The sequence below is a fragment of the Poecilia latipinna genome, unplaced genomic scaffold (assembly GCF_001443285.1).
Source record: "Poecilia latipinna isolate Pla-1442-1.1 unplaced genomic scaffold, P_latipinna-1.0 Scaffold1301, whole genome shotgun sequence".
NCBI classification, from domain to species: Eukaryota; Metazoa; Chordata; class Actinopteri; order Cyprinodontiformes; family Poeciliidae; genus Poecilia; species Poecilia latipinna.
In genome coordinates this window covers 140,265-156,074 of record NW_015113917.1, presented here as the reverse complement: position 1 = coordinate 156,074, position 15,810 = coordinate 140,265, and the positions used below count along the sequence as shown (strand labels likewise).

Sequence of the window (15,810 nt, the reverse complement as noted above, 5' to 3'; positions counted from 1 at the left end):
CTGCAACAGGAGGACTAGCCTAAGAAGTCAGTGTAATTCCTTATTCAGCAATAAACTCTGTGTCATTGCCTGCATTCAGTCTCAGTGATAACCACTTGTTTCGAGATATATGGAAAGTACAGGGGATGAAAAATCCAGCATCCAACTGCAGCCTGACACAATAAACTGAACAAACTGCTAGAAAAGCATTTCTTCTTTCTAACATCTGACAACAAGGTTGCCTACTTTCAAACAAATGTCCCAGTGGTTCTTTCCTGGCTCCTGTCACGATGGATATTGATGTAGTGCCAATTCCAAACAAGCACACAAGGAGATCAAAGAAAGTGCCATAAATTCAGTACATGCTTTTTTTTATTTTTTTATTCCGGATTCTGTTCACACATGAGTTTCACAGCAAGAGACTCGATGCTACTCTCACAGTGTGCAGTGAGAGAGTCAGTTTGTTTCATTTAGGTGGTCAAACATGACGGACATGCTAACTATAGAAATAGCTATTTTAGATTAAAACAAATTAAGAATGATTGTTAAGGTTCCCAATATGTGGGTCAGTAAAATCTTTCCTGTATAGATTGCTCCCCAATAAGATATGGCAAAAAATATCCCATGATCATATAATCCTATGATCTTACTGTCATTTCTTGTTTTTATTGAACTGTGCATACTGCGTTTGGTCTGTCTTCACTTTTTTCTAAGTTTTAGTTGGGATTTTTCACCAGTCCACTTTAACAGTACACTGTCCAGACACAAAATAAACAAAATGTCTTGTGGCCCAACCTCTGAGAGTGCATCTTCATTATGGGTAAAGCAAGAAACAATATTTAGGGAGAGCAAACTAAACACTCCACTTTAAACAAACTTTCCACCACCTGACCATCCATCTGGATGCTATTATATTTCGTTATTCACCCTCAAAAACAACTGGTTCTATGTTTAGATCATCAATTGAAGTAACCCGACATGAGCTAGCTCTCTATTTTTATTCATTTATTTCTTTGCTTATTTACATTACGCGTATTGACTCTCATTGTGAAATGATACACATCTTTACTCTTCTTTTCTCCCACAAATTGCATGTTAATATGTCCAACTTCCTTAAAAAGCTGCTCTGCCATACACATGTCCCTGGTTTTGCTGTGGGGAAAAAAAAAATGTTTGAAAGTTTGACTGAAAGCTGTTTTTAATTCTGGCCACCTTAAAGCACAATGAGGATTATTAGTTAATACAATTTTCACTCACATAAAATCAAGACATTTGATGTTTAGCTAACTATATTGCAAACTTTTTGTTTTAAATAACTGATCGAAATACAAACTATATGCATATATAAATTGTGTTCTTTTTATTTTACGTTTTATTAAAGAAGCATGTTAAAATTAACAGTGGCTAATAAACTGCTCACCAAATCCCGATGACTTTTATCCATAAGTGAAATTTGCTGTTTGGGGGTAAATGAGTGACACACAGACTTTAAGAAATCTGTACTCCTTCCACTGAGGTCCTCATCATTTTTGATTTGATTGGCTTGTTGAATGAGCTTGTCCAAACGAAGGAAAGATTTTATCCATGGGTCATTGCTTGGAATACAAATCTACCAGAGGTGCTGACGGCTGCTGTCATGTTTTGGTGAACAGCGAAGGACTTCATAGGCATCCTGTCTTTTTTCCCAACGTTGAATTTCTTCCAGATCTTCCAGACTAGCCATATCGGAGCGCTGTTGAGGCTGACTCATACGCATTCCCCTCTGCTTCCAGGCTGCTTGTGGTCAGACACAGCTGCAGATTGAAAATGTAAACACTCACGTTCTCTCAAACATACACATGGCCATGCTCAGGCCTTTGTTTCAACTGTAGAGAGGCTTTCAAACTTCACGTCATGTCAGTCACACCCTCACAGTTATTTGCAAAATGACCCCCTCACGGCGGAAAGGACTGTTTATTTCTCTTTAAACAAGTGACCACACACACAAAGCGGGTGCCTAATTCTACTTGCTCAGCTTTTGCTGATATGTTTTCCTTCAGCTTGTGTGACTGAATAGAAAGCGGTCAACTGTCTGCACAACTAATGGCAATCAGAAATGGCTAAGAAATGGCCTCGTTAGGCCAAAACATTAACTTATCAGACTCAGTCTGGAGATATGGAAGGTCATTCCAAGGATATTAATGCTGTTTGCACAGTTTATATGTTTAGTAGAGTTAAAGTGATTGTCTGAACATGATGCAGCGTCTGATTCAGTGGTAAACGATACCCAGTTCTTTTCTGCAAACACTTACGTGTTTTTTTTTATTCAGTTATTTTTGAAAAGGAACAGTGTATGGTAACGAACCTACTTAGACCCTCTTAATCTGCCAGATTTAGCCACCATGCTAAATTTGGCGTCAAACCATAAAAGAATGAAATAAAAGATACATTTATACCAAGAAACCAGCAACCCTCAACCTACTAAAACTGAATCAATTAGGGGGAAAAAACGTGCCAAACACAAGTGTAAGCTTTAATAAAGACATAAAATAAAGAACACTGTTAAAGCTGGTGCTAAACTGTAAAATGTAATAGTTTTGATCTGACTTATGAACATTAAGGTTTAGTTCAGAGTAATATCAAGATATGAAAAATCAGTTGGCCGGAGAACCGGTGTGAGAATAAAGATGCTTGTTGGACAACTTTTGCACATGCATCATGAAGCATACATTTTGTTTTTAACTTTTGTGCAGACGTCTGATAAAAAGGTCCTAAAATTAGTGGTCTGGGAACAGAGCCTTGCGGGACCACTACTGGGCAGTCAGTCTGGACGACCCGACCATGATGACAGTATCAAATGCCTCTCCGAGCCTAAAAAGACAGCACAGACACCACTACCCTTATAGAGTAAGGGTTGAATTTTTCCCCACATCTTTGCTACCTTAAATATAGCCAGACGTACCCCCGTTGGTTAATGGCGTGATGTCTCACTTTTATCATTGCGTTCAATGACAGAACCTACTCCACTTCCCAGGCAGCTGCCTTAAAAGAAAATGTTAATTCAGTGTGATTATCTTAACTGTCAACATATTTAGCTTTGTACCTTTTCAGTGAACCTATAATTTTTGCCACTTTGAGTTCGTCTGTTCCTTCCAGTCTAAGGGCAGGCTGTGTGGCTTTAACAGAGCTTTAAAAAAAACAAAAAAAAAACATCAGATTGTGTTAAAGTTATGTCATCTCAATGCAGTGAACAAATGGCTTTAATATCTCGTCAAGCTTTTTTCTTTTGTTTGTAATCCAAGTCTTCCCTCACACCAGGAGGCACTGTGGTCTTATCATAGTAATACATAAAGAATTAAAAAAAAAAAAAAAAAGGAATTTATCAGATCAAAACCTTGACCTAAGCTTTGCCTCACAGCTTGAGACTGAGCTCCACATCAATTGGATACAAATTACTATCATTTAGCTTTTGTTGAAGTTATTAATAGAGATAAAGCTCTTGCTGGCAATCTCTCCTTTGCTCAGGTCAAAATATTATGAATCCTCTATTATCTTCTCCCTTTTAAGATTTTTTTTTTTTAATATGGTTGTTTCTTTTAAAGCCGCTTTCTAGCACACCTCTGCTTTTCCTTTTCCTTTTCCTGTCCGTATCTCCAAAGGAACAGATTATCTTCAGGGCAGAGGCAAGGCGGCTGTGCTGAGCATTAATTGGCTGATTAACATGAGGACAGTTTAGCACTTCACTGTCCCGCACTCAGCCCATTAATCAGGAGCGAGGCCGTGCCAGCTGAACCGCTGCCAACGCTTCCCGCACAGACCACTTTAAAGAGCGCTAGAAGAGGTTGGGGTTCAACACACAGCTGAAAGCGAGACGTGATCCACTCTTTGGCAAGACAAAGTACTGCACTGTGTAAAACGGGGCCTGTAAAGGAGGAATAAAATGAAAACAGTGTTGTAAAGCAGCAGGATTGTGGAGCTCGGGTGCTTAGAAAAGTGAGAAGAACAAAAAAGAAAAAGTCACTTTTTGAGGTCGGATGTTAAATTTCTTATATTCTAACCCAGAAGGCATTCCCAACTGTGACCTTAAGATGTTTTGATCACATGGTAGTGGGCTATTTGGTTTTGATTTTTTTACTAAACCTCTTTGATTTAGAGTCTTGAATTAGACAGAGAAATGTTCAGCTTTTCATTACTAACCAGATGAGGCTCTCCCCTTTCATTTCATCACACCAGGAGATCACAGAGGGCAACGAGTCCCAAACACATCTGCTGGTTGCCATATGTACCGTTTCAGGCACAGATGGGGGGCTTATCTTTCACCTCTGTTTGTAAATGGCTTGATCTAAGTATTAATATTTCTCTGAGACAGAAGTGAAGTGACATAAATTTGATCAGGTCTGTTCCTGTTTTTGTTTAGTCATTCAAAAATCGAGGACATCTCGTTCCCCTGCTTCTGTCTGGGTCACCAATTCCACAAACTTCATTCAGTGCCTTGTAAACATATTCACAGTTCTATCGATGCGCGGTTTTCAAGAGTGTGCTGTAGATTTGGACTTGTCCTCCTTTCCTCTGTTGCTACCTAAATAAAACCTGTTTCCAATTATCTACAAGTGTCAAACAAAATCCCAATGAAATACATTGTTGTTTTGGGTTGCAAGATGGGGGAGGGGGGGGATGTCAAAATGTTCCAGGAGTGTGAATACCTTCAAAGGTACAATAAGTCAACATTCATCTGCTTTGAACTGTCCTCACCTTTCCCGGCTTTCCTGTTTTTTAATAACGCTCATTTCATCACTCGGATATGCACTTCAGTTCATGCTAACAGTTTAATAACTACCTTGAACATCGCAAACATTTTTTTTTTGGTGGCATGACTTGCAATCTTGACATTGTTCACATATCTAGAACAGGTTTTCTTTCACTGACCGTTCAGCAGAACATAAATAGCCTTTACCTGTTTAACATTGTTTGTGTATGTGCACCGACTTGCATGTATTATACTTTTGTTTTCTGCTGTTTTTCTTTTTTATTTTTCTTACTGTAAAAAAAAACAAAAAAAACAAACAGAAAATTGGAGTTCTTGCCAGCACCAGAAATCAGGCTTTTGAGAAAAGCTTTTGCTGCTTGTTTGGATCAGAGGCATTTCACCCGTTTAGCCTTGAAGTGACGCTTTTCAGATCCGTTTCTCTTATCCAGTTTTTGGAGACTTGCCTTGCGTGCAACAGAGCACCACTCGCCCCGGTGGATGTTTTGAGTGCGCAAAACAGGTGACTTCCTGACAGGTGATGACTTGTGGTTGTTGGTTTTAGCCCATGCACCTGGGGTTCCCTCAGCAGAGCCACGGAGAGGCAAGCGGTGTTTAGACCAGCTGATGTTTCTGTGAGTCAAAGGTTTACAGCTGCTTAGCTGGATCTGTTGCCCGGTTCCTGTGTTTAGCTGCACTCTTGCCGCTCAAGTAAACAGTAAAAAGATTGTTGTTACCCAACCGCTCCTCTCTGGCCTCGCCTCACTTCCTCTTTTTTCTTTAATGGTTGGGTTTCTCATATTTTAATCAAACATAAATCACTTTGTAGATCCCCCATAAATTATCTCCTGATGCAGAGCTACTTCATTGTGTCGGGGGGGGGGAAAAACCCCCCAAAAAAACTAGAAAGGCATCCTGCAGTCTGTTGTCAATTTAGACCTGGTGGTTGGCATTGAATCACGCTCCTTCTTTGATAACTCGGAGGATCTGGTAACTTAACACCCCCTCTGCCTCACTCCTTGCTTTGGTCTCCTCTGTTTTCCGTCCTTATCATCTGGCCAATAATTTTCCCTACAATTAGGGGTTTTGTGTGGTCGTTTGTGTTCATAATTGAAAACAGCAGTCGTCCCTCCCCAACTTCCGTTTTTTTTTTTTTTTTTGGGATGTTTGACGTTTCAAAAACAATAGACTGGTACTGATTAATTGAGTTTTTAAGAGAATTATAGGGATAATGTTCAGCATTATTTTTGGATTAACATAAAGTAAATGATTAATGAACTCTGCTTGTCTTAAAACAAGCAGTAGCCAATATTCTCAATTAGGTTTGTAATTTAAGCCAAATGACTTCAGGATGAAACAACTAATCTTAAACCTTAAAGTAATTTTTGGCTCAAGATTTCTACATTATCCATCCATATGAAGCCCCTATTAAAATGAGTCTAAGATCTTCAAATCCCTGATAAAACATCAAGTATTTGCGATGTAAAAGATACCACCTTTTAACATACCATATCTTGCATAAGTCAACTAACCAATAAACTTATGCTTCTGAGGAAAACATGTCGATTAAAAGAAGAGCCTTTTTGGATAAGTGTGTAGATTCATGATACTAACTCGTTTAGTTACAGCCTTCATAGTTAACATCTGTCTTTTAATTATAGGATATTGGATGATGAAGCTGAAATAAAGTTTAAATGGTCTTGTAAAGATGTCTGAATCCTTTAGTTAAAGCCAAATTTTGCATAGAAGTTACAAAGTAAAGCAGTGAACAAACACAGAAAAAGTTTTAAATGGAAAAAAAACAAAAAAAACCCTGAAACTGTTGACGCCCGACAAAGAGGCAAACGGCAACACTGAGGGAGCTGCAGAAACGAGGAGTGGTTGTGTTCCACATGTGACAGTAATCTTCTGAATTTTCCTCTTGTTTTAACCACATTCTAAAGTTCGAAGACCGAAGCCTTTTATTCCAAATAAAATATTCAGGCCTGACAAAAACCTCCTAAAGCCGTGTGGGAGAATGTTCGATAACACCAAACCTGCACTGGAAGATTGTAGCGACAGCATCATGCTGTGGCGTCATTTTCTTCTGATGGAGCCGGGGACTTTGTCGAGATAAATGGAAATATGAAAAGCTCCAAATGTCAGTCAGTTTTAGTCTTGAACTGTCTACTAAAGAAATAAAAAAAAACTAAAGATTAGGAATTAAAACTTTTGCACTCCTGAACTAAATCTTGCGTGTTATATTGTCTATAAGAGAGTTTTTACTTGATAAATTTGAAGAACATTTGCAAAGTTCTAAGAGCAGACATGAACAAGTTGTGATTTTCCACCTTATAGATACGTGATAGATATTTTTGTGCATTCAATGCAGATTCATTTTATTATCATTCTCTATTGCTCGTTTTTAAAATCAAAATGACGTTTTAAGGGGGCTGCAAACTGTGGGTCCTCTGAAGAGCTTCTAACTGCTTTTATTAAGAGGAAGTCTTTTAAAGTATCAATGTCACCTCAGCAGGCATTAGAATAATGTCTTTCCGTAGCAATGTCATTGTAAATAAATGTTCTCATGTGGTCTAGCATTACTGCTCTAAGTCATACCCGTTGACCTCCATCAGTTAATTACAAAGTCAAGTTATCGCGACTTAAAGCGACTGAAGACCTGCTGCAGCCTCTGGACTTACCCCTAGTAGTGCCTCTGCATGCACACCAAACACAAGTGGGCCAATTATTTCATTGCCATCACTGTAACACATGGCAGTGCTCTGTGTGTATGTGTGTGCGTGCGTGTGTGTGTGTTTCGGGATGGAGGCTAATCACACTGGTTTAGAGGGCCGCTGATGTGAACCAGATGAGGAACTGTACGGCAACCGGCAGAGCTGTAGGACCAAACCAGAGCCGGGCCGGGCGTTCTGTGAAACGACGGCATGTTGCACCCAGGGGGGCCGACAGAGTGACCCGTGCTCACTTTAAATCATCATCTATCTGACAATAAGCGTGACAACCATCCAAATGATGGCAAACATGTTGATGGGATTTCCCTAAACTTGTTTTTTTTTTTTTTTTTACTATGCATGAGAACTGTTTTAAACAAGAAATTTTTGCCATTTAAAAAAAAAAAGTTACAATAATGTTTTTGGAAAACCGTGGATCCGTTTTATATGAGCCGGGCTGCAGCAGCAAGCTTGGCCCTAGGCCCTCTTTGAGGCCTGGCTCAGCTCTGCGTGGCTTTTCTCTCGCCTGGCCGCAAAGTGCATTTCTCTCTCATGCGGCCCCTGACCTCTTGACGCATTTCCTGACCCAGGAAATAGAATTAACACCTCAGTCTGGGCTCCGGGGTCCGCCAGCCTCTCAGCCACAGCTGTGCGTCAGACCCTGTGGACTCGTACAACGCCGGACCTTGAGGAGAAGAGCTTTTTTGCACTTTCTATTTTTACGTCTGTGTGTACCGTTTAAGACTTTCTGCTGCGCCACCTTCAGCCAAAAAAGGATATTTGACCATTTTTGGTTCTATTGCAAAGTCCCGGTTTTCTTAACATTTTTGTTTTCCAACACTTGTGTCATTTGATTATATGTTTAAAGTCAGAAATGTCAATAAATATCTTCCCTAGTGTCATATTAAATCTGACAGATTCATTGCTAGGATATATATTTAACAGGTTAGCGTAACCTCCACTAAACCTCTTCCAAGCATGTACTATCATCCATTTATTTTCTATTTTTTAATCTTATTTCTCTTCTTTTTTTTCTTTTTTTTTGCCTTAAATGTTCTACAGCGTTGTGAAAAAGAATTTGCCCCCTTGCTGATTTGTTCTGTTTTTGCTTCTCTGTCACATTTAGACATCTGAGGTCATCAAAAAATTATATCAGACAAAGATAACTTTGGAAAGTACAAAATTATCATTTTATTCGTTAAAGGAAAACTCTTTTAGAAGTCCACGATATGTGGCGTTAACATAACTCAGGATTTCAGATGAACATTGCCACCTCCGAATGAACAAAAAGAACAAATTGAAGGTTTTGGAGTGGCCTACGCAAAGTTTGAACATTTTGGCTCATTCCCAGTCATTTTTTTCAGCATTGGAAGCTATGTCATGCTTCATACAAATACTACATCCACAACATCATAAGGTTCTTAAAAGCTAAACTGTGTGTCAACTGATGTGGATCCCACCAGGGCCTGAAGTACTATGTTATCTCAGTGTTCTTTAGAAGAGGAAGTCTGAGGACTCTTTTAAAGTAAAACAAGGGCAAATTGTCTGTTAAATATTTTAGTGAAACTATAAACAGAAGCGACGCATCCCGCAGCTCTGTACTGGCAGCGCTTTATCTGTTTTGTTCATTAGCCGAAGGCCTCAATCGAAGAAGGTGTGTTTCCACACATCCAAAGATTAGCCAGTTCCTGTCTTTAAGCACCCCATATGTTTGCGTTTTAGTCACACATTGCCAGTCTCATGGGAGCTCTTTGAAGCTCACTCCTCCAGAGCAGATCATAAAACAGGCGTATACGTAGTTTTTACAAAGTTGTATCCCAGAACAGTCCTACATCTCCCCGTCCCCCCACCTCCACCACGGCCAACGGCTCACTGCTTCCACCTTGCAACTCAAGTTTATTTACTCATTAGGAGGATCACTTGACTTTGACCATGTTTGACTTTTTAAAAAGCAGACAATTATTTTTTTTGTTTTTTTTTTTCCCCCTGCGTTTCTGTGTGGTACAGTAATTGTTGTCATACCAAATCACTGACATTTCTGTACAAAGCAAGTGGAGCAATATCTGTTGCATGCAGACAGAAGTAGAAAAGAAGCCATGGCAGCTGAGTCTTTCCATTCCTGACCTTTATTTGCATCTGTAAGAAGCAAAAAAAATAAATAAATAAATGTTAGAGTTCTTTTCCAAGCCACATGTGTATTTTTGCAGGTGTCTTGTACGTAAGAATTCCTAAACAGTCAAAACTGATAAATGCTATAGTACAAAATGCACTTTAGTTGTCCCTCACGTCTTGTACTTTAAGGAGAATAACATTTGTTTATGTGTCTTCATCATTAACATGCCTTTTCGTTCTGTGTGTCACAGTACTTTGAGGTGCCCTTTGACTCCAACATGAACCGAACAAAGAACCGTCCCCTCGTCAGAGGGCAGATCAGGTACGTATTTCTCTATTTTTTTCCACATTGGACTTCTGCTTCTTCTTACCTTTATTTCTCGTATTCTCTTAAAATGTACAGGTGTATCTCAATGCATCAAAATTTCATTGGAAAGTTATTTTGTCTCAGTAATTCAACTCGAGTTAAACTCGGAATGGAATCAGTTTTAGGAGTTTTTCCCTGTACTCTCTGTTGGTGAATTTTACATTTAGCACTTTAGCGCTTTTGCTAACTTTGAAAACATTTCGTGCTATTTCCCCTAAATATATATTTTTGATTTCCCCTAAATATATATTTTTCCAGATTCATTCAAAAGTGCTAGTTTTCTTGACTGTCTTGTAAGCTTTTAGTTTAAAAAGGTCATCTGCATTGAAGTTTTGGTTATCTATTGAAGTAGTTAGACGTTTATATTCAGGCTTCTATGTCAAAGACTATTTACGCAGCAGCTCCTTTTTCTCTCATCATGTTCCCCCTCCCCACCCCCACCCCCACCTTAACTTTATTTTAAACAAGAAACAAACAGGAACAAAATAAAACCAAGATACAAACATAAATACAATATTTAGATGCGTTATAGAACATGTCAAATATAATGTCAAAATTAAATTGGTGCTCAAGGGCTGTCGACGGCTAAGAGCAGAAATAATTTGAATTGAATTTAGCGCTTTTAGCAGCAGCTTCTGCTAAATACCGTGTTACTGTAGATCTTTGGCCTTTAAACTAATGTTTATTATCAGTCCTTTAGGATTAACACAACTAACATTTTTTTAATTAGCTTACTGCTAATGGAAATACTAAAATTCTGTACCTCAGACAATTAGAATAATGCATCAAACAAATAAAAAAAAGTAAGGATAGCCCAGAGAAAAGTTTGTCCTTGTACTGTATTCACTCAATATTTGGTTGGGGCTCCTTTTGCATGAATTACTTCATCGATGCAGTTTGGCATGGAGGCCTGCGGTTGGTATGCATTAAGTCTTGTGTCTTTCGTCATCGTCGAGTATAGTTATACATGGTCATTAAAGCAGATACTAGAACTTTTGGCAGTGTGGACTGGCACCAAGTCCTGCAAGAAAATCATTATTTCCATAAAGCTTGTTAGTAAAGGGAAGCATAAAATGTTCTTCAGTTTCCTAATTGGCAGCTGTGCTGACTTTGAACTTGGTTTAAAAAAAATTAAAAATTAAACCGTGGACCAACACCAGCAGATGACAAACTTTCTTAAATCATCATCATTGTGGAAGCGTCACACTGGCCTAGGACTGCATAATATATTGCAAATTTACTGTTGATGGATTAGTGCACAATATCCATATCTGGAAGAACTAAATCGATGTTAGCTAGTTACTAATGTACAGTACAAAGCATCATAAAAAGCGGTGGGAAAAGGTCAGTTCATTAACAAACTCCAGCTGTCTTGTTCATTGCCAAAACGATAGATGCTGATCAGAAACCACCTTTTCCATAAAACCTTGTTGTTGAGATAGAAATATTGTTTTTTTTTATTATTATTGATTATTTCTTTTCTGGTTTTTAGGCTTTAGCTATACACAAGGAATGTGACAGTTGTTGTCGATGCCCCTGATACTTTCAGTCTGTTGTGACTCTTGAATGGGCTTTGCTCCACAATCCTCTTAAGGCTTGTGGACCGTTTTTACTATCACACTTTTTCCTTCCACTCAACTTTTTTATTTTTAAACTTAGCACTCAGTGAAAAAAAACACTTTATTTTACAATTGCATTGTCTTTTACTCTCCTTATGGAGGGTGTCTACAGCTGTCTGCTGGAAAACGGTCAAAATAACATGGGAAAAAAAAAATCAATTTGAAATCTTCAATTACCTGAATTTTTCGATGATATTCTCTTTTGTCCTGAGATGCACCTGTTTAATGGAACACTGTGTAGGAGGCGTAACATGCAGCAGCTGAGGAGCCTTGTTTGGACTAGGCCACCCAGGTTCTGTTTAGTGTTTGGTGGTGAATTGTGACCAAAATGCGTTTGATGTCTATGTCTGGTGTGTTTGCAGTTAGATTTGCACTGATGACTGATGAATAGCTGTTTGCTGACTTATTAGGGTGTTGTAAGAGGAATAAACAGATGTGAGGAGTTAGTTGTGCCCTAACCCACAACTCTCTTGTTTAGATGTAAGATCACTTTTATAAACCTGTCGTGTTGCCTTTTGCCCACAGATTTTTCCCAGGGACTGGATACATATGTAGTTATATCTAAGCAGCTCATATTTAAGTAATCTGCACAAAAATCCTAATGGGATATTTTCAGTGCTTACAGGTGGTCATGTAAAATATTTTGTTTGTGTAAACATTTTTCCTTGAACTTTTCTCTAACAAGAGAAGTTATTTATATATCTGTCTGTGAATCTGAGCAATCAGCCTTTCCTCCTTTGTGTCACACATGCAATGATGTGTGAAGACAAGGGAGCATATGGGTTGGCTGACGTTCCTGTCAAACAAGCCATTCTTTCGCCACATTCTATGGGTTTAATCTCAAAGTCAGAAGAAGTGTGGAAATTGCTTCAGCTATCTTGCACATCAGAACAGGCAAGGAAGAAATGTGGGAGAATATTTGTGTCGCGGGACCGTAATTCTCTTTACCGTTGCCTAAGTGATATAGATATGAAACACTACAAATAATTTGGTCTAATCAGATTTTTTTTTTCTGTAAACAGACATCTGTCCAACAATCCATTCATTCAGCCGTCTGGGCAAAATCAGTGCATTTGGCTTTCTGTCCATGTGCCCATTGATGTCTCAATTTATTGCTAAACATTCATTTATTTATTGAGAGTTATTTCTTTCCATCCACCCATTCATCCATCCATCCATTAATTCCACTCTTCTGTCTGAAACATAAACCCTCTTTGTTTTTTCTTCAGTGGCAGGAATATGGGTCATATTTTTATCATGAAATTTTTCTCAAGTAAAGGAGTCTTAAAATCTCACTCTGAAGAAACATCCCAGATCTGTTTTACTCTCCATCTTGACAGCAAACCCACCTCTGACCAAGTGACGCACCTCCTTCCCCGACCCCCAGCTGCTGTCAACAGCTCATAGGCAGCCTGAGCGGCTCCACCTCAGGCCACATGAAGCAGCCACAACACCACTGATCACATTAATGCTCTTATCTCACTGCGTGGCCACCACACCAAAAATAAGGACCCTGTTTGCTTTTTGAAGAAGAGGCCTGCGTTTGGTCAAGATTTTAATCTCCCCTCTCTGTAATTTACGGATCAGTTGGTGCTGAATTTGAACCAGGCCTTACCATGGCTGCTGCTGACGAGGAGGAGGAGGAGAAGGAGGAGGAGGAGGAGGAAGTTGTCTTCATCCAGCCAGCAGGCTGAGCTGCTGCGGTTTTTCTCAGCCCGTTTTGATCTCTGGCGTGCGCACACGCTCCTTCATCTCGCCGAGGCCACTTTTTTTTTTTTTTTTTTTTATCCCTGATGAGCTCTTATCAGATGAGTTTCCTCCTAAGCTCCCGTTTTGAGACGCAGCCATGCTGGCTCTTGGCCCCTGTGGGTCTGTTTGTGTCGGTGCTAAATTCGTGCGGCTCTCGTCGTCTTATCTTGTGTTTCCACAAGCTTGCGAAACTTTATCATCCTTTAGTTCCCAGGATAGCGACGGGCTCTTCCCTGAGCTCAAATCTTTGTAATTTAACTTTTCTTTTTAAGCTTTTGTCTTGTACGTGTTTATCTCGCTGATTTAACTGATTTGTTTTTCTTTCTTTTCTTCTTTTTTTTTTTTTTTTCTCTTCTGTTCTTATCAGCCCGCTACATGCCGTGTCATTCGCTCTGGCCTGTGGCATTCCTGGAGTTGCTCTTCTCACGCTGGCAGTAAACCCCTTAACAGGCTTCCTGGGCGCCTTCAACATCTTTCTGTACACCTGCTGCTACACGCCGCTCAAGAGGCTCAGCATCGTCAACACCTGGGTGGGAGCGGTGGTCGGAGCAATACCCCCTGTGATGGGTTGGTGCGCTGCCACAGGCAGTCTGGATCCAGGTACAAGTGTAACGCCTATTCTTTCCCCTCCTGGCTTTTCGAACAGCTCCTTTTCTTTTGAGTTTGACTGCTTTCAGAGACGCATTGATCGCTGGTTTCTCAGCAATGCTGCGAGTGTTCTCGTTTTCTGTCATCGTGTTTAACCAGAGGTTCATTGAGGTTTGATAAATGGAAGACATGTTACTTCCAGCTATGAAACGCTTAAGTGTGTCATTTAGAAGACGCATCAAATGTGTCATATGTGGTTCAACATCGCTGAGAGACCCGACGGTCAGTTTTATGCTGCATGTTTACGCTGAGCCTTCATTTTGTTTATGAAGGTTTTAAGGACAGAGAATTTAAATTGAATTTAAACACAGCAGAATTTTTTATTGTGAAGTCATCTCTTCATTAATTCAAAGATTTATCCTAAAACTGCTTGAAGGGGTGAATTTCTGTAAAATTGACAAGGATTGATTCTTTAGTCCTTCAACCACTCAGCTGCTGTGCAAACCTCTTGGGTTGGACCTAACGCCGCCTACGAGGACAAAAGCTCCTCCTCCGAACTGCAGTATCCAAGCTTGCTTGATTGTGCAATAAAATGATACTATGTGACTGGAAAACACAGAATACTGCCCCTTTAAAGCAAAGTCAAACATTTACATGATTGGTTCTTGATCTCAGTAGGTTCTGTAGTTCTGTTTGAACCCTCGACAGGATGTGGAAACCAAGTGACTCATTAGACCACAATGTTGACATGGTGGGGAGAGCGCAGTGAAAGTTTTCTTAGTTGTCTGTGCTTTTAAACTTCAGATTTCAGTCAAAGTTAACAACATTTACTGTCAGCCAGAAGATGTTTCCTGAAAAAAGCCAAAGAGGAAGAGAAACCCAGCGGGGAATTTGCATTTAATGTTTGGGTTTAAAAAGGTCGTCGTACGGTGACATTAGTCAGACATGTGTCTTCTGAAAGCCAAGTGCATTTTGTCTTGATACAACATAAAATGATTGCCTTGCGACATCTGGTATTCAAAGTTGGACAGTTATTTTATTTGATTTTGAATCCCTTTGTCTTCCCTCCTTCCCCCCTGACCCCCACCAGGTGCTTTCGTACTGGGCGGCTTCCTCTACTGCTGGCAGTTCCCGCACTTCAACGCTCTCAGCTGGAACTTGAGGGAAGACTACTCGCGCGGCGGCTATCGCATGATGTCCGTCACTCACCCGGGCATGTGCAAGCGAGTGGCCCTGCGTCACAGCCTCGCCCTGATCCCGCTGACGACGCTAGCGCCCGCGCTGGACATCACCACCTGGAACTTCCCCGTCATCTCCTTACCCATCAACCTGTACATCAGCTACCTAGCCGCCCGCTTCTACTACCAGGGGGACCGCAACAGCGCCCGCAAGCTCTTCTTCTGCAGCCTGTGGCACCTGCCCATGCTGCTGCTGCTGGCGCTCACCTGTAAGAAGTACAGTCGGAGTCCGGGGGACGCGGCGGCGCCTCTGACCCTCGTACCGTCTGCGAAATAACCGGGACCCTCCTTTTAACCGCAGTACTCCTGGGTGGAAAGATGTTTGCTGACACACTGCTTTACAGAAAACACACCAAGTTGCAATCTTTTAATTGTGTGTTCTGTAGTTATGTATATTTATTCTTAAAAGGTCCCACCAGTTCTTGTGTCTTATATCTGACTGAGAAATGACTGTACTGTTTACACCACTCTCACGGAAAGCCTCAGCCTCTGCAGCTCGTTAAGGTGGAAACCATGTTGTCACCGGGTTTTTAGGAAGTGGTAAAACAGGACAGACGCGATGATGCCATGTTACTTGACAGTAAATAAACCTCGTTTTCCTTTGAAACAAAAAGAAAATGTGTATGAGGTTTAACTTCATAAACCTGCTTTAAGGGATCATTTATCCCCCTTTGGACAAAAGGGCAGCTATCCTCAACCAATAAATATAGAATGATTGTAACTA

General features: G+C 40.2%; 1 protein-coding gene across 1 annotated transcript in view; it reads left to right on the top strand.

Annotated features, from left to right (window-relative positions):
• The window catches only part of cox10 (cytochrome c oxidase assembly factor heme A:farnesyltransferase COX10), a 32,484-nt gene extending 16,674 nt beyond the window's left edge, over positions 1–15,810 (top strand). Inside the window, exons 5-7 of the mRNA XM_015055178.1 lie at positions 9,777–9,847; positions 13,628–13,860; positions 14,939–15,810. Coding sequence (XP_014910664.1) covers positions 9,777–9,847; positions 13,628–13,860; positions 14,939–15,363 — 729 coding nt within the window. The 3' untranslated portion in view covers positions 15,364–15,810. The remainder of the gene's footprint in view (positions 1–9,776; positions 9,848–13,627; positions 13,861–14,938) is intronic.